General features: G+C 48.0%; 1 protein-coding gene and 1 long non-coding RNA gene across 5 annotated transcripts in view; both read left to right on the top strand.

Annotated features, from left to right (window-relative positions):
- The first annotated feature begins 630 nt into the window (after positions 1–630).
- The window catches only part of LOC308474704, a 43,387-nt gene continuing 25,120 nt past the window's right edge, over positions 631–18,897 (top strand). Inside the window, exons 1-3 of one of the 2 annotated variants that reach the window (XR_013984872.1) lie at positions 631–702; positions 15,459–16,071; positions 16,258–16,392. This is a non-coding gene — a long non-coding RNA (uncharacterized lncRNA). Of the gene's footprint in view, positions 703–15,458; positions 16,393–18,897 lie in introns of both variants that reach the window. The other variant, XR_013984873.1, reaches the window with a different exon arrangement.
- Positions 1,387–14,972, top strand: LOC308474543 (uncharacterized protein). 3 transcript variants are annotated; one of them, XM_081000988.1, is made up of 5 exons: positions 1,387–1,684; positions 2,789–2,906; positions 7,587–7,678; positions 7,871–8,044; positions 9,278–14,972. In XM_081000988.1, the coding sequence occupies exons 3-5, from the start codon at positions 7,597–7,599 to the stop codon at positions 10,867–10,869; spliced, it is 1,848 nt and encodes a 615-aa protein (XP_080857114.1). In that variant the 5' UTR covers positions 1,387–1,684; positions 2,789–2,906; positions 7,587–7,596; the 3' UTR covers positions 10,870–14,972. The 3 variants fall into 3 exon arrangements, with proteins under 3 accessions (XP_080857114.1, XP_080857113.1, XP_080857112.1); XM_081000987.1 differs by having other exon boundaries at positions 1,387–2,014; XM_081000986.1 differs by lacking the exon at positions 1,387–1,684 and having other exon boundaries at positions 2,898–2,906; positions 7,587–8,044.

Here is an 18,897-nt window from a genome sequence, read left to right as displayed (position 1 = left end):
AGCACGAGAAGGCTTCAAAAGGCTAATGAATAGGCTCTGTCATTGCCAAGAATACTCAGGCCTGAGAAACGAATCTTATCTCATTCGGTTGCAACATCTTGGACATGCTGAACCACCAGGGCTCCTCAACCCACCCCCTTGGCTTCTCACCCCCCCTTTCCTGGGAAGGGCGCCAAATGTCCACAATAGTCCCAAGACAGCTTTCTGTTCATGCTCAGAGGAACTCATGGGGCAGGACTCCTGAGGGAGGAGAAAAGGGGAGGGAACTGGAAGTGGTATATAAACTCTGTGCACATGACTGTGAACCCGTGCATGCTTTTTGTGAGTTATCACACTTGCTCCTTCTACCAGTTCATGGATGGTAGAAATAAAGCTTTTTCTCCGAAACTATTCCTTGAGTGTCTCTTGACTCCCACTTCCCTTTCCCGGGCGCAATATTTTTCCCACCCGAGGGCAAAGCCTCATAAGGCTACACTACTACTACTACTACTACTACTACTGTTATTCTCCTCCTCCTTGGGCCTCCGAAACAGAGAGGGGCTTTCCCTCCTGGCCCCCTTTCCAGAACCTGGTAGCTCCCCCAAGGCCGCTTGCCTGGCGTCTCCCAACGGAGAGGCCTCCTCCGTGGGTCAACATGGCGAGGAGAGAGGCTGCCCTGCGGAGGCCAAGCCATCATGGCAGGAAGGCGGCTGAGGACCAAAGGTGCCGCCCTCCTTCATTCGGGAGGAGAGACCCCGAGAGCGTGGGATCCCCGAGGCCCACAGGGGAGCCATGGGAGCGGCTCTCGGAGCGGCTGGGGCCTCTGGAAGAAACAAAATGGCGTTCCCGCCTATTTTGGAAAAGGGCGGGAAATGCTTTCTCCTGGCCCTGCCGCCTCCCTGGGCTCCTAAACGGCCTGCTTGGGCCTGGGGGGAATCCAGCTGCCCCCAAACAATGAGGGGAAAGAGGAACAGGAAGAGAAGGAAGGAGAAATGAAGGATAAGCTGGGAGGGGGAGCAGCCATGAGGGAAACTCAGGGGGAAAACTCCCTCAGGAAACCGGGCGAAGGAGAGGAGGAGGTCCAGGGGAATCTGAAAGGGGATTGGCCAGCTGTCCACTGGAGAGGCTTCTGATTGGTCCAGCCCTGCTCTGGGGTGGGAAATGGGGTCTCCTGCCTCCATGTGGTTCTGGGAGCCCCGTAGAAACTGGTTTTCTGGCAGGACACGCAGGGAAAGGATGGCAGGGGTCCCTCTTGCTTTGAACTGGAGTCTGGTACCCTCTCTCCACCATCCTGGTCTTCCCCTTTTCCCCCCCAATCATTATTATTGATTTGCCCCCCTGAGCAACCCGCGCCCCCCCCCTCCTGGGCTTCCACACCTGCCCCCCCAGGATCGCAGGTGCGTTTCATTCCTCGCCTGGGACACTTCCTCCTCCGTCTCTTTTCCTGGAATGAAAAGCGGCTGCAGAAGCAGAAAAATCCACTTGAGGGCGGGGATTATTTTCGGGAGGGGAGGGGTCTCCCGGCTGGGAAGCCCCCCCTCCATCTCTCCCCCCCCGCTGAGCTGGAGGGTGTTTTTTGGAGGGGTGTCTTGAGGGAGCCATTTCTGAGCCCAAGGCACCTCCCGCCACTAGGCAGCCCTTCGCCTCTTCTCCCTCCCAGCCTTTCCTTGGGATCCAGGAGCCTCTATGTTGGGGGAGAGCCAAGGTAACCCCCCATGGACCCCCCCCCCGTCTCCCTTGCAGTTAGTCTGCTTGGATGTGGGCTCCTTGGGGCAGAGTCCTTGACCCAGAGGGAGAAAAAGGGAGGGAAGGGGGGCAGCCCCTAGAGCGCAGGCGCAGAAGCAGGAAAACTGAAGGCAGGGAGAGGGAGCGGCGCGCTAGGCTTTGTAAGGGTTAAATGGAGCAGAGCTGGATTCCTAGAGAGGACGGGAAGTGAAGGGGGAGGGGGCAAGGTCCTCCAGAGCAGAAGCCCCTCCCTCCCCGCTTTCTTCCCTCTCCTTTGCAAAAGCTTCCTTGGTGCTCCTCCTGGAATCCGGTGAGTCTCCTCTCTCTTCCCCCTGAGGATGCAATGGGGAGAAGGGGGTCCCAGGGGTGCAGGAAGGGGGCATGGGCGTCCCTGTTCAGATCATGCATGGTGGGGAGAGACCCCCAAGTCATGGAGCAGAGGGTCCTCCCTTGTCCTCTGCCAAACCAGGGAGGGGCCACTTCGCAGGAGGTCTGCTGCCCTGTTCTTCCTTGGGATCCAGATACTGTCTTCCTTTTGGGGGAGGGGACTTTGGGTCAAGAAAATAAACCCCCTTCAGATGGAGGGAAAAGTCACATTTGTGAACAGAGGCTGCAGCCAGACAGGAACATTTGCACATGGGGGGAGCACAGGGAGCAGAAAAGCCCTTCTGCATCTGCAGCAGCACAACCGGACCGCTTCCTCTGTCCCAGATGCAACAACACATGTCTCTCCCCCAGATCTCACTCCCAAAGACACACTCTTCCATGGTCTCCTAAGACAGATGGATGCCAACCAACCAACATTCCCTCCCCTCCCCCTCCTGGTGCCCCTTGAAGTTGGCTTGAGGGCATTGGGAGGGTCCACCCCACCAGATGAAGAGAGAGGAGGTCTTTCCATCTGGAAAATGGGAATGCTTGCAAAGATTTACTTAAAAATAATTGCCATATAGATAATAAAATTATTATTTTATGGAATTGCCCCACTTACACAAAGATTAATACCCATCATTTAAATACACAAGAAAATTGTTACAGAAAAGAACAATGTGTAGACGATCATCTTTATGCTCCCTTTTTCTCTTAGGGTCCAGTGTGCTTTGAAGACGTAGCTGTTCCTTTCACAGAGGAGGACTGGGCTTTGCTGGATCCTTACCAGAGAGCTCTGCAGAAGGAAGTCAAGGAGGAGAATCGTGGCCTCTCTGGTAAGGCTCCCTGCTGGATCATAAGATCAGTTTTGAAATTCCATACAGATCTCTGAAGGACAAACCTCCTCTATTTTGAGGGAGCCCAATAGCGCCACCTACAGCATCTGAGATGTTAACACACCCACAACTCTCCTGGAATGGAAAACTCTCAATAGGAGATGTATCTCCTGTTCTGTCTGGGAATATTTTTCCACCAGTCCTGCCTTTTCAAACCATGATGAGGCTGGTCTGAGCTGCCCAGGCCCTCTTCAATGTAGGCTTCAGAGATCTTAGGGACGTGGAGGTACATCCTGTCAATTTTCTCTTTCCCTTTCTGCATCTCTCTGTTTTTGGTTGAGCAAAGAAATGACTGAGCTTGGAGCTGGAGCGGATTCCATGACTGAGCCAAATTAAATCCATCCCTGGAAAGAGCCAGGCTTTTTGAATCTCTGGGTCCCATAAATAAGTTAGCTAATACCAGCCAAAAAAGGCAGTAACTCCCTTCCCTTCTTCCTCTGTCACAAGTATTTATTTGCATTGTTCAGTCATTTCAGGCTCAATTTCTTCCTCAGGCTAGGATTATTATTATTCTTATTAATGATAATACTGCCATATAACAGCAGATTGTAGGTGGTGAATTGGAAAGGAAGAAGAAAGGAGACAACAAGATAATCCACACAATGGAGAACCCATATAAATATTCAGAGTGTGGAGAGAACTTTAGTCAGAGCTCCCAGTACACTTCCCATCAAGGAAAGCTCTTCATTCAGAAGGAGAGCCTCACTTCACAAGAAAGAACTATCGGGGGGGAAGAAATTAGTGCTTGAAATGTGGAAAGCTTCCTTCGCAGCTCCACCCACAATTCCCATGAGATACTTCATACAGGGGGGTGTTTGGAAAAAGCTTCATACAGGTCAGAAACCATATCAGTGCTTGGAATGTAGAAAGAGCTTCATTCAGTTGGTGGATCTAGTTTTCCATGAAATATTTCCTGCAGGGGACTGTTTAGAATGTGGAAAAAGCTTCACCTAGGAAACCAGTCTCAATTTCCATTAAATAAAACACAGCAGGGATAATCATAGAATTTTAGAAAATGGTATAAGGCATATGGCATAACTGGTTTTAGGAAACTTCATGAAGAATTAAGGGGAAAGATAGCGTTGACCTGGAGTTGTTACAAAAGTTATGGTCTCTCCCCAAGTGCCAGGAACCCTCCTCCAAAAAGAGCTTTTTGTTGTTGGAATTATTTCTTTTTTTCCAATTTTTGGCAATTAATTGGCAGTTAATGTTCTCACTGCCATTGTGGCGTAAAGAAATACTTCCTTATGTTCTTTTGGTATATCTGCATCCAATATTCCCAATAAAAAGGCTTCTGTTTTGGGGGCAAAATTTTGTTCAAATGTTTTCTTTAGTTTTCATACACCGTATCCCAGAAGCCCTTGATTTTATCACATAGCCACCACATATGCAGAAGTGTCCTCTCTACTTGGTTACACCTCCAACATAATTTTGATTTTCTTTTATACATTTTACATATCTTGGTTGGTGTTAAATACCATCTATAAAACATCTTTATCAAATTTTCTATTATTGCCTCACAAGCCGTAAATTTCCAACTCTCCTTCCATAATTTTCCCCATGATGTTAATTGAATAGGTTTACCTAAATCCATATCCCATTTGATCATTACCGCCTTTACCTGTTCATTCACATCCTCCCACTCCAATAAGGTTCCATACATTTTAGAAACTACTTTTGTTTTGTTTTGTTTTGTAATAATTCTTTATCCAATACTGAAATTGCAAAACCCTTTTTCTTGTCAGCTTTGAAGACCTCATTTATTTGGTGATACTGGACCCACCCTGTTAGGTGGTGTTTATTTCCCCCCTCAGTTTGGTCAGATTCATGCTGGTAGCTTCGAGAGCACTGTCCCACCATCTAGTCCTCTGTCGTCCCCTTCTCCTTGTGCCCTCAATCTTTCCCCAACATCAGGGTCTTTTCCAGGGAGTCTTCTCTTCTCCTGAGGTGGCCAAAGTCTTGGAGCCTCAGCTTCAGGATCTGTCCTTCCAGTGAGCACTCAGGGCTGATTTCCTTCAGAATGGATAGGTTTGATCTTCTTGGAGTCCATGGGACTCTCAAGAGTCTCCTCCAGCACCAGAATTCAAAAGCATCAATTCTTCGGCGATCAGCCTTCTTTATGGTCCAGCTCTCACTTCCATGCATCACTACTGGGAAAACCATAGCTTTAACTATACGGACCTTTGTTGGCAAGGTGATGTCTCTGCTTTTTAAGATGCTGTCTAGGTTTGTCATTGCTTTTCTCCCAAGGAGCAGGCGTCTTCTAATTTCGTGACTGCTGTCACCATCTGCAGTGATCAGGGAGCCCAAGAAAGTACATTGTCTCACTGCCTCCATTTCTTCCCCTTCTATTTGCCAGGAGGTGATGGGCCCAGTGGCCATGATCTTCGTTTTTTTGATGTTGAGCTTCAGACCATATTTTCACCATCTTTCACCCTCATTAAAAGGTTCTTTAATTCCTCCTCACTTTCTGCCATCAAGGTTGTGATATTTCTTCCGGCAATCTTAATTCCGGCTTGGGATTCATCCAGCCCAGCCTTTCGCATGATGAATTCTGCATACAAGTTAAATAAACAGGGAGACAATATACAGCCTTGTCGTACTCCTTTCCCAATTTTAAACTAATCAATACTTCCATATCCAGTTCTAACTGTAGCTTCTTGTCCCACATAGAGATTTCTCAGCGGACAGATGAGATGATCAGGCACTCCCATCTCTTTAAGAACTTGCCATAGTTTGCTGTGGTCGACACAATCAAATGCTTTTGCAAAGTCAATGAAGCAGAAGTAGATGTTTTTCTAGAACTCTCTAGCTTTCTCCATAATCCAGCGCATGTTTGCAATTTGGTCTCTGGTTCCTCTGCCCCTTCAAAATCCGGCTTGCACTTCTGGGAGTTTTCAGTCCACATACTGCTCAAGCCTGCCTTGTAGAATTTTAAGCATAACATTGCTAGTGTGTGAAATGAGCACAATTGTGCGGTAGTTGGAGCATTCTTTGGCACTGCACTTCTTTGGGATTGGGATGTAGACTGATTTTCTCCAGTCCTCTGGCCACTGCTGAGTTTTCCAAACTTGCTGGCATATTGAGTGTAGCACCTTAACAGCATCATCTTTTAAAAGTTTAAATAGTTCAGCTGGAATACCATCACTTCCACTGGCCTTGTTATTTGCAGTGCTTTCTAAGGCCCATTTGACTTAATTCTCCAGGATGTCTGGCTCAAGGTCAGCAACCACACTACCTGGAGTGTACGAGACATCCATTTCTTTCTGGTATAATTCCTCTGTGTATTCTTGCCACCTCTTCTTGATGTCTTCGGCTTCTGTTAGGTCCTTTCCACTTTTGTCCTTTATTATGGTACTCTTTGTACGATCTTTCCACTTTTATTGAACAGATCTCTGTTTTTTCCCATTCTATTGTTTTCCTCTATTTCTTTTCATTGCTCGTTTAAGAAGCCCTTCTTGTCTCTCCTTGCTATTCTTTTGAAATCTGTATTCAACTTCTTGTAGGTCTGCCTTGGATTCATATCAAGATCATTCTATCATTTTTGAGATTGTATCCCAGTACAGCTTTTGCCACTCTTTTCTTGACTATGAGGGCCACTCCATTTCTTTTACGGGATTCTTGCCCACAGTAGTAGTTATGATGGTCATCTGAACTGATTTTGCCCATCCTTGTCCAATTTAGTTCACTGATGCCCAGGATGTCAATATTTATTCTTGCCATCTCATTTTTGACCACATCCAGCTTACCTTTCAGCTTTGGCCCAGCCACTTCATCAGCTCTGAATCTACTTGGGTATAATCCTTGACGCCTCCCTTTCCATGGAGGCGCAAGTTACAGCAACAGCCAAGGCGACATTTTTCCACCTTCGCCGCATCAAGCAGTTGGTCCCTTACCTTTCCTGCCCCGACCTGGCCACAGTGATCCATGCGATGGTCACCTCCAGGCTTGACTACTGTAATTCGCTCTACGCGGGTCTGCCTTTGAAGCTGTCCCAGAAACTCCAGCGGGTGCAGAATGCTGCAGTGAGGCTCCTCACTGGGTCTGTGCCATGGGAGCATATTCACCCTGTGCTTTTCAAGCTGCACTGGCTCCCGGTGGAGTACAGGGTCAGATTTAAGGTGCTGCTTTTGACCTTTAAAGCCCTTCAAAACTTAGGACCCTCGTACCTATGGGACCGCCTCTCCCGGTATGCCCCACGGAGAGCCTCAAGGTCCATAAATAGCAACACCCTAGTGGTCCCGGGCCCTAAGGAAGTTAGATTAGCTTCAACCAGAGCCAGGGCCTTTTCAACACTGGCTCCGACCTGGTGGCACGCTCTGCCTCATGAGACCAGGGCCCTGCGGGATCTGATTCCTTTCCGCAGGGCCTATAAGACAGAGTTGATCCACCTGGCCTTTGGCTTAGAATCAGTTTGATTCCCTCCCCCTCTTTCTCTTTCCTTTCTCCTCCTATGAAGAGACTGCATCCTAATGTTTTAATGTTGTATCTGAATCTTTTAAATTGTCTTTTAATCAACTTTTTATTATTGGTTGTTAGCCTCCCTGAGCCCGGTCTTGGCTGGGGAGGGGGGTATAAATAAAAATTTATTACTATTATTATTATATGTTAATGTCACAGGAAGATATGGATGGTTGACCTGGTCAGGTTGTCTCCTGCATCGCTCCCCACAACTTCTGAGTGTTCCCTCCCAGGGACCTCCGTGAAATCTGGTGAGTTCCAGGAGAGTGGAGATGGGGACATGGATGGATGGAGGGTGAAGAGGGAAAGCTCTCTGGCCAGAAATGAGATAAAGCAGGGATTTTGCTGTGGGTGGGGGCCCCAACATATTGGGAGGCTTCCCCTCCAGCCAGAAAATCCCTGCAGGGCCTCCGAGGCTGCCTTTGCTTCTTCCTCTCTCCCAGGACCCTGCAGCTTCTTTTGGCTCCTTGACTCCTCAGGAAGGATGAAAGACACAGATCCTTCAAAGCTAGTGAGGATGGAAGGGGGAAGATGGACGGTTGACCTGGTCAGGTTGTCTCCTGCATCCCTCCTCTCAACCACTGAGCGTTCCCTCCCAGGGACCTCCGAGAGATCTGGTGAGTTCCAGGAGAGTGGAGATGGGGACCTGGATGGATGGAGCCAGAGAGGTATAGGGGCTTGCTCAGCTAGGGGGTGGGGGAAGGCAGGCAGGCGGATGGAGATGGAGAAGGGGAGCACCTTTTTGGGCTCCCCCACCTGCCTGCCTGCTCCTTTGTCATCTGCAGGCAATTTGAGCTAGGAATAGGTCACAGCTCCCCGGCCACCGCAGCTCAAAAGGTCTAAAACCAGTTCTGTGATCTGAATGCCCTGCCAATTTCAGACAACTCACTGATCCCGCTTTGCAGTTTGAATGCAGATGGGGCCTCTGTGTGTTGTCTTTTTCCTTTTGGAATAACTTTTTATTGCTTTTAAAAACAAGGAACATAGGACTAATAAATGATACAAATATGTAGACTAAGTCTTCGCATGCCATTTGCATATCAAAAATAGCAGAATAATTTTGCAGGATTATCTTTAACATACGGTTTATCATTAGTGGTCGGTGTATTAGTTCTGGGTTCATGAATTGGTTTGAACTGAGTTATAGTCACTTTTCCTCTTCTGTTGCTAATGAAACAATACAGAGTTGGTCTCCTCATGGACATGGGAGGGGGGTTCAAAGAGAAGAAAGCGATTTACGTATAAATTTAAATTTAGACCAACCAGATTGAGGCAACAGCTGACGGGGAGTGTTCAGGTGAAGATGTTGCTGTTTGTTTCACAGACAAGGTGTGGACGTTCCATACATACCAGTATGTGATGAACTTCAACTCTTTGGCTGGAGACCAACAGCATCTGGGATTCTAACATCTCCCACCGTGAACCCAGAATGGAGGGATATCAACTGTTTCCTCTGTGAATGTTCTTCGTCTAGTCATGCCTTTTAAAACAGTGACCAGGATTCTCTGAACCACCCAGGCCTTCTTAAATGCCGGCTTCAGAGTTTTTAGGGAAGTTGATGTAAATTCTGTCAGGCTTGTTGTTTTTGCTTCTGTTTGCATTTGATTGACCAAAGAGATGACTGACCTTGGAGATGGAGTGGATTCCAGGATTGAGCAAGATCCATTCCAGATAAAAGCCAAGCAATATGTCAGTAAATACCAGCCAACAAAGGCAGTGAAAACTATAGAAAGGCCCCACATCTAACTATTTTTATTTCTTCCTCTATCACAAGCATTCATTAACTTTGTTCAATGATCTGGAGCTCCATTTCTTCTTGAGGCTCTAATTCACTTCTCTCTTCATTGCAGATGGTGATGAACTGGAAGGGAAGAACAAGGGGGAGCACAACAGAATCCACATAGTGGAGAAGTCATATAAATATTCAGAGTGTGGAGAGAACATCCATCAGAGCTCCCAGTCCACCTCCCGTCAAAGAAAGAGCTTCGTTCAGACGGATAGCCTTACTTCACATGAAAGAGCACAGAGTAGGGAGAAACCCTATCAGTGCTGGGAATGTGGGAAGAGCTTTAATCAAAGCGCACATCTCACTTCCCATCATAGAATTCATACCGGGGAGAAACCCTATCAGTGCTTGGAATGTGGGAAGAGCTTTAATCAAAGCGCACATCTCACTTCCCATCAAAGAATTCATACAGGGGAGAAACCCTATCACTGCTTGGCATGTGGAAAGAGGTTCACTAATAGCTCCCATCTCACTTCCCATCGCAGAATTCATACAGGGGAGAAACCCTATCAGTGCTTGGAATGTGGAATGAACTTCAGTCAAAGGGCCAAGCTCACTTTGCATCACAGAATTCATACTGGGGAGAAACCCTATCAGTGCTTGGAATGTGGAAAGAGCTTTAGTCAAAGTGCACATCTCACTTCCCATCGCAGAATTCATACAGGGGAGAAACCCTATCATTGCCTGGAATGTGGGAAGAGCTTTATTCGCAGGCACAGTCTCACTTCCCATCAAAGAATTCATACAGGAGAAAAACCCTATCAGTGCTTCGAATGCGGGAAGAGCTTCGGGGAGGGGGCCAAACTCACTTTGCATCAAAGAACTCATACAGGGGAGAAACCCTATCAGTGCTTCGAATGCGGGAAGAGATTCAGGCGGAACGACACTCTCATTTCCCATCAAAGAGTTCATAGAGGGCAGAAACCGTATCACTGCTTGGAATGTGGAAAGAGCTTCAGTCAGAAGGTGAATCTCACTTTCCATCAAAGAATTCATACAGGGGAGAAACCCTATCACTGCTTGGAATGTGGAAAGAGCTTCAGTCAGAAGGTGAATCTCACTTCCCATCAAAGAATCCATACAGGGGAGAAACCCTATCAGTGCTTGCAGTGTGGAAAGAGCTTCAGTCAGAGTCATAGTCTCACTTCACATCAAAGAATACATACAGGAGAGAAACCCTATCAGTGCTTTGAATGTGGAAAGAACTTCCGGAAGTGGACGCAGCTCACTTTGCATCAAAAAACTCATACAGGGGAGAAACCCTATCACTGCTTGGAATGTGGAAAGAGCTTCACTAATAGATCCCATCTCACTTCCTGTCACAGAATTCATACAGGGGAGAAACCCTATCACTGCTTGGAATGTGGAAAGAGCTTCAGTAAGATGGTGAATTTCACTTCCCATCGCAGAATTCATACAGGGGAGAAACCCTATCAGTGCTTGGAATGTGGAAAGAACTTCAGTCAGAGGGCCCATCTCACTTTGCATCACAAAATTCATACAGGGGAGAAACCCTATCAGTGCTTGGAATGTGGAAAGAGATTCACTAATAGCTCCCATCTCACTTGCCATCGCAGAATTCATACAGGGGGGAAACCAAAAAAGAGAAATAAAAGAAAAAATATTAAACAACCCTTACAAAATACAATTGTATAGAAAAGAGAGGGGGGGGGATATAAACTAAAAATACTGTTTATGACATTTGTATCATATATATCATATCATTCGTCAACACATAGAAAGGCAGGCTCCCCCGCTTCTCCCCTGCGTGACCCCCTCTTCTCCCCGTATCCCACCCAGAGAGATCCTTCCTTCCCTGCATTCCTTGCAGGTCCCTCGGACCTCCAACTGTCCTCTTCGTATGTGTGTCCTAAATTCAAAATAAAGGAATCTTAATATAAAATATTAAAAATATAAAAAAATACTAAAAAATAGATGATGATGATCATTTATTGATACCCTTCCCATCTGGCTGGGTTTCCCTAGTCACTCTGGGCAGCTTCCAACAAAATATTAAAATACAGTAATCCATCAAATATTAAAAGCTTCCCTAAACAAGGCTGCCTTCAGATGTCTTCTTAAAGTCTGGTAGTTGTTTTTTCCTTTGCCATCTACTGGGAGGGTGTTCCACAGGGCAGGCACCGAAAAGGAAACTCCCATCTCCATCTGAAAATCATCTGTACCAACAATTATTCATAATTTGCAATCCAGAATAAACCCAGCTGTATTTCGTATACAGTGGTGTAGTGCTTAAGAGCGATAGATTCGTAATCTGGAGAACCGGGTTTGCGTCTCCGCTCCTCCACATGCAGCTGCTGGGTGACCTTGGGCTAGTCACACTTCTCTGAAGTCTCTCAGCCCCACTCACCTCACAGAGTGTTGTGGGGAAGGAAGGGAAAGGAGAATGTTAGCCGCTTTGAGACTCCTTCGAGTAGTGATAAAGCGGGATATTAAATCCAAACTCTTCTTATCCTCTTCACCAAGATGACACTTTCCCTTCATTTCTCCCCCAGCCCAGCTTTCAAATCTTAATCAACTTAGACAGTGCCATATGACTCTTATAAGGATCGTCTAATAATCCAAATTAGTATTTCTCCAGTTTCTAGGTCCAGTTTCTATAAAGCCTTTTAAAAACTGTTCCAACAAATCTCAGCCAAGTCACAATGGAAAATTATGGTCTCTTATAATGTTCTTCCAATCCTGGTTCCTCTTCTTTCTTCTTTTCCTAATCTTTGGACATTTTAATCCACTGGGGATGGGGAAGAAGGCATCTTAATTCCTTTTCCTCAAACGAGATCATAGCTTGCCTTGTTCACCATTTCAGGAGTTGCTTTGCATCCTCTTTTATTGGCTGTGCATTTTTCTCTGCCACTCATTCCCACACCAGCTCAGCCCAAATTCGTCTTTCCCTGGGGCTCTTTCTGTCCCCTCCTGCTCTTCCCTCGCCTGCTCAACACAACCATCTGCCTCTCCCAGCGACTCCTTTCCAATGACTCCCAGCTTATTACCCACACATTCCCCTCCGTCTCTTTTTCTGTGTCTTCAGTCCCAAGGTGCTCCATGTCTGCATGGAGAGCAGAGCTGCAGAAGCTTCTTTGGAGTGGATGCATCTGGTTCTCCTTAAATCACGCAGAGGCAAAGTTCATTGGCAAAAGAAGAACTTTCGACTAAAGGTTTCTCAGCTTTTTCAAAGGATCCTTATTAAACTTTGGAATGTCTGCATGTGATCCCATCTCTACAGCTCACAAAAACACCAGAGAGAAGGTGGGCTGGAGCCTGAAAGGCGAAAGCATTGGCCTCGAATGCAGGCCTCAGGACCGCTTTCCCCCATGGAGACCTGGGACCCCTTCTCCTTCTGAAGGGACCTCCGAGGTGGAAGCCAGGGTGGATCAGTCCCTGGACCTTGGAGGCGATTCCAAGTGCTACGTTCCACACACTTCCCCTCAGTAATGAGTGGCTGAATATTCAATTTACATTTCCTAAAGTCCACAATAATCTCTTTTGTTTTCTTTAAGCTAAGGAGTAAGTTGTTTTTCCTGCACCACTCCCCCAACTGCTCAACATCCTTCCTATAGGCCGCCTCCCCCTCTCCAGCCGTGATTAAACCAACTACCGTTGTATCATGTTGTTTAGTCGTTTAGTTGTGTTCGCCTCTTTGTGACCCCCTGGACCAGAGCATGCCAGGTCCTGTCTTCCACTGCCTCCCGCAGTTTTGTCAAACTCATTCTGGTAGCTTTGAGAACACTATCCAACAATCTCCTCTGTCATCCCCTTCTCCTTGTGCCCTCCATCTTTCCCAACATCAGGGTTTTTTTCCAGGGAGTCCTCTTCTCATGAGGTGGCCAAAGTCTTGGAGCCTCAGCTTCAGGATCTGTCCTTCCAGTGAGCACTCAGGGCTGATTTCCTTCAGAATGGAGAGGTTTGATCTTCTTGCCGTCCATGGGACTGCAATTCTTTATGGTCCAGCTCTCACTTCCATACATCACTACTGGGAACTATACAGACCTTTGTTGGCAAGGTGATGTCTCTGCTTTTTAAGATGCTGTCTAGGTTTGTCATTGCTTTTCTCCCAAGAAACAGGCGTCTTTTAATTTTGTGGCTGCTGTCACCATCTGCAGTGATCATGGAGCCCGAGAAAGTCAAATCTCTCACTGCCTCCATTTCTTCCCTTTCTATTTGCCAGGTGATGGGACCAGTGGCCATGTATCATATGCAAACTTAATGATCTTATTACTGGAGTTTTGGGGGGCACAGTCAGCTGTATAGAGCGTATATAAAAGTGGTCTCAACATGCACTCCTGTGGCATCCCCATATTCATGATGAGATCCGCAGAGACACGGGAACCCATCTTTACCCATTGGGGACGGTTTGATAGAAAATTTAATATCCACCTGCACAAACACGGTGGAAGTCCCAGGTCTAATAGTTTGGGCACCAATCTATGCGGAAGAATAGTATTAAATGCAGAACTGAAGTCTACAAATAACAATCTCATGTAGTTCCCTTTCTTCTCCAAATGAGTCAGGACAGGATGTAAAGCCATTGCCACAGCATCCTCCGTAGATCTCTTTGCCTTGTACGCAAACTGGTAAGGGTCAAGTCCTACTGGCAGACAAGATATGATATGGTTCCTTACCCACTTTTGCTTTCCTGATACCCCTCTTCCAGTTCGCTCTTTCTATACCATACGGTAGCCAGTCCCCAGTTCTAAAAGCAGAGTTTCTGGCCTTCAAGAATCTCCTAACCTCTCCTGTCATCCAGGGATGTCACATAGAGGAGGGAGAAAGGTTGTTTTCTGCTGCTCCAGAGAAGCGGACACGGAGCAATGGATCCAAATTACAAGAAAGAAGATTCCACCTAAACATTAGGAAGAACTTCCTGACAGTAAGAGCTGTTCGACAGTGGAATTTGCTGCCAAGGAGTGTGGTGGAGTCTCTTTCTTTGGAGGTCTTTAAGCAGAGGCTTGACAACCATATGTCAGGAGTGCTCTGATGGTGTTTCCTGCTTGGCAGGGGGTTGGACTCGATGGCCCTTGTGGTCTCTTCCAACTCCGATTCTATGATTCTAGGGCTTCCTATTCGGATACAACTTAACATACCTTTCCCTGGTGCATTTCCTGTTCCGAATCTAATATAATCCAGGACCGTTGATGTAGAAGTTTCTAGATCTTGATGGTCGAACATATTCCAATCGGTCTCCTGGAAACAGTCCTGCAACTGCTGAGAGGCTCCCTCAGGCCACAGAGTAACCATCTGTGTTTGTAGCTGGCCTTGTTTCCTGAGGGGTGTGTACACTGGTGTCAGAAGCAGGGACACATGATCTGAACCACCGAGGTGACCTCATATTCCCGGCTGATGTTCGTATACACCTTGTCAAGAGTATTTTCTCCCCTTATTGCACACTTAATGTGCTGATGGGATTTTGGGAATACTGCCCTCACATCTGTGTGAGTGAAGTCCCCCACAATAATCCGCACTGCCTCAGGGTATCTGCTCAATTTAGCATTGATGTTTTCATGCATACTACTCATGGCCCTGCAGGCATTTGCAGTTGGTGCTATATAAAAAAGCTACAGAGATAGTGCAGGATAGTGCGCACCCCAGAAATGATCTTTTAATTATGGGGTATCAGAGTTTTTAGGGGGCTGACCAGGTTGGGATAGCAGGCTTGTTGGTTTTTGAATGTCTGATGTACATTTTTTCAATTTCGTTGTTCTGTATGGGACAATGACAATAAAGATTATCGTATTGTATTGAGACTCATCTGGAAAGTGCCATATCATGTTCCTTTCCCCACTTGCCAGGAGTCTGAGCTCCATTTGGGGTCCCTCCTTCCGCACCCAAGGTTCCCCCAAAGCCTTGGGGAAGGAAACTGAGGCAGGCTCTGCTTGCTCCCCAGGGCCCTGCAGGGGATTCAGGGTGGGGGCCCTGTCTCTTCCTCTGGCCATGGCACCCCCAGGAAGCCTTGGAAGAAAGGCAGGAGATCCTCAGCAGAGAACAGCCAAGTCCGGTTCTCCGCAATGGCTTCCTCTTCTGAGAGCTCCCTCTCTTTCTTGTCTGGGCTGGACTGGGAGGACCCCAGTTCAGCCAGTTCCCTAGAGTCCCCCCACTGCCTCCTGAGACCCTTTTCCCCATGGCCTGCAGGTGGAGCTCTTCTGCTTGCACTGACTCTTGGGGTGACCAAGAATGCTGCTCCGGGGGTCAAACTCCCCTGAGGGGAGCCATGGCAGGAAGGAGGACCAAAGGTGCCGCCCTCCTTCATTTGGGAGGAGAGACCCCGAGAGCGTGGGACCCCCGAGGCCCACAGGGGAGCCATGGCGTCTCTGGGAGCGCCTGGGGCCTCTGGAAGAAACAAAATGGCGTTCCCGCCTATTTTGGAAAAGGGCGGGAAACGCCTTCTCCTGGCCCTGCCGCCTCTCTGGGCTCCTAAACGGCCTGCCTGGGCCTGGGGGGAATCCAGCTGCCCCCAAACAATGAGGGGAAAGAGGAACAGCAAGAGAAGGAAGGAGAAATGAAGGATAAGCTGGGAGGGGGAGCAGCCATGAGGGAAACTCGGGGAAAACTCCCTCAGGAAACCAGCGAAGGAGAGGAGGAGGCCCAGGGGAATCTGAAAGGGGATTGGCCAACTGTCCACTGGAGAGGCTTCTGATTGGTCCAGCCCTGCTCTGGGGTGGGAAATGGTGTCTCCTGCCTCCATGTGGTTCTGGGAGCCCAGTAGAAACTGGTTTTCTGGCAGGAAACACAGGGAAAGGATGGCAGGGGTCCCTCTTGCTTTGTACTGGGAAGAGTCCCAGAGGGAGGGGCCACTCCCCTGAGCAACATGCGCCCCACACCTGCCCCCCCCCCCCAGGATCGCAGGTGCGTTTCATTCCTCGCCTGGGACACTTCCTCCTCCGTCTCTTTTCCTGGGATGAAAAGCGGCTGCAGAAGCAGAAAAATCCACTTGAGGGCGGGGATTATTTTTGGGAGGGGAGGGGTCTCCTGAGCTGGAGGGTGTTTTTTGAGGGGTGTCTCAATATTCCTCAATGTGATGCATTTTTGTAGGTCATGTTCATGAATATGCGTTTTCTTTTGATACATCTCATGGTTGGAGAAGCAAATCACCAGATTCGAAGCAGCACTGATTTTGAATGGAAGATGTGCTTTGCCTCGCATCTTGCTTCAGAAAGTGAGAATTTGGTAGGTTTACTTTTAAATGTGAACTGAATCGAATCTCTTCTCTCTCCCTCTCATTCCCTCTTTCCCATTTTTGCTCATTCTTCCTTCTGCGTCTCAGTCCTTATTGTACTGTTTTGGTGGGCCCTCTCATTTTCTAGGCTTCTTTTCTAAACACATTTTGCGCTTCTGCACAACCATGTATGCTGGCACCTCCTTCTCATGAGTATAAGGTACCATCCTGGCTTCATAAGCAATGACACTGAAAATCAGTAACAGATGGAATGGGGATTTTTAATTTGCTTTTATTCCAAGAGACAAGCTCATATACCATATTTTTCGCACCATAGGACGCACTTTTTCCCTCCCAAAAAGCAAGGGAAAATGTGTGTGCGTCCTATGGAGCGAATGCAGGGGGGAGGCAGGCGGGAAAAGCCCTCAAGAGCCGCACACAAGCTTCATGCGCTCTTGCGGGCTTTTCTCCAGGAGGGAGAAGGGACTGACTGGCCGCATCAGTCCCTTCTCCCTCCTGGGGGAAAAGCCCCCAAGAGCGGCGCCCTCTTTAAAGGCTGTGCGGCTCCTGCAGGCTTTTCTACGAGGTGGGGGAATCCCCCCACCTCCCAGAAAAGCCAGGAGAAGCCGCGCAGCCCCTTTAAAGAGCGCACGGCTTCTGCGGGACGTGGGGGAAGCTGCAGCAGATTCCCTCCTCCCGGGCTCCCTTTGAAGCGGCAATGTGGGAGGGGAGCAGCTTACACTCGTGTAAGCAGCTCCTCTCCCACTTTCCTGCTTCAAAGCAACTACGGAGGAGGGAAGGAAGGGGACCATGGATCCTCCACTGCTAGAGGCTGCAGCAGATTCCCTCCTCCTGGGCTCCCTTTGAAGCAGCAAAGCGGGAGGGGAGCAGCTTACACTCGTGTAAGCAGCTCCTCTCCCACTTTCCTCCTTCGAAGCAACTACGGAGGAGGCAAGGAAGGGGACCATGGATCCTCCACTGCTAGAGGCTGCAGCGGATTCCCTCCTCCGTGATTGCTTTGAAGCGGCAATGTGGGAGGGGAGCAGCTTACACTCGTGTAAGCAGCTCCTCTCCCACTTTCCTCCTTCGAAGCAACTACGGAGGAGGGAAGGAAGGGGACCATGGATCCTCCACTGCTTGCGGCTGCAGCAGATTCCCTCCTCCTGGGCTCCCTTTGAAGCAGCAAAGCGGGAGGGGAGCAGCTTACACTCATGTAAGCAGCTCCTCTCCCACTTTCCTGCTTCAAAGTGGAGGGAATCCACTGCAGTTGCGAGCAGAGGATCCATGGCTCCGCTTCCTTCCCTCGAAGCAGGGTGCGGAGGTGCAGGAGGGAAAGAGGGCAGGAAATAGATGCCGGGCAGGAAGACACAACCACACTTGGACCACTGAAAGTCCACCCCAGCCTCCCCAGATTTCCACTGAGACGGCCAGGCTAATCTCGATGGCCATAAGTCAGGCTCAGCATTATTAACTGGACTTAGATAAGCCATGATTCCCCTTCCTACCCTCCTCTGAGGCTCAGTTTAAAGCAGCAAAGCGGACAGGAGCCACCCGCTTTGCTGCTTTAAATAGTTTAGTGCAACATTTGATTCAGAATATTTTTTCCGTATTTTCCTCCTCTAAAAACTGTTGGGATACTGCCAGGGAGATAAAGTCCACCAAGGCCCCCAAGCCGTCTGCCGGACGATCCATCGACCTCCCGTAGGCACGCAGCGACATGAGTTTCTAGAAAATATCTTGCCACATTCTAGAGCTCATGCACACTCTATCAGCAGATAATGCACAGCCAAAAGTTGCAGTCAGGAGAGCATTATTTACAAGTTTATTCAGCGTTGATCAGAACACAGAAAAACATGACTGCCTGCTTTAGTGTCTGCGACACACAGAGAAAACGAAAGCAACAGAAAACATAAACATCCTGTGAACAGGAAATACGCAGACTCTGACTCACAAAGCCTGCTCCCTTTTAAGGTGGAACGGAAATATCCTAACATCCTCCCCCTTTCCGTGTAACCTGTAGTACCTGTGGTTCAACCCAATTGCAACCTTTGTACGTAAACCTTAAGTTGTTCTCTGTTAACAACCTTAGACAACAGATCAGCAGGAATTTCATTTCCTGGCATGTAGGACACCTGAATGAGTCCTTTCTGAATACCCTCTCTTGCACGATGTAGCTTAATCTGCAAGTACTTGGTCCTTTGCTTGCAACTCTCCGAGTTCAGCAAAGCCAAACACGATCTATTGTCTTGATACACTTGTACAGGACATTTCACAGAAACTCCGATGTCCTTAAACAGTTGCATCAACCATTCACAATCCATGAGTGAAAATGACAGAGCATTGAGTTCTGCTTCATAGGAACTTAGGCTCACTGTCGTCTGCTTTTTGCACAACCAGTCAAACAGGCAGTGGTTGTACATGTAGCATACTCCAGAAGTGCTCGTACCATCCATGGTGTCACTTCCAAAACTTGCATCTGCAAAGATTTCAAGACCTCCAGTCTTCTGACTGGTGAA

Source organism: Podarcis pityusensis, assembly GCF_964106645.2.
Source record: "Podarcis pityusensis genome assembly, chromosome: 3".
Taxonomy (NCBI): Eukaryota; Metazoa; Chordata; class Lepidosauria; order Squamata; family Lacertidae; genus Podarcis; species Podarcis pityusensis.
Note: the sequence above shows the minus strand (reverse complement) of the source record. Positions and strands in the feature narration are given on the sequence as shown.

Bases quoted from the DNA above. Each gene is read 5' to 3' on its own strand.
- LOC308474543 (XM_081000986.1), top strand. From the start codon at position 7,597: ATGGTTGACCTGGTCAGGTTGTCTCCTGCATCGCTCCCCACAACTTCT. The intron at 8,045-9,277 runs GTGAGTTCCAGG...TCTTCATTGCAG, and splicing joins AGGGACCTCCGAGAGATCTG to ATGGTGATGAACTGGAAGGG.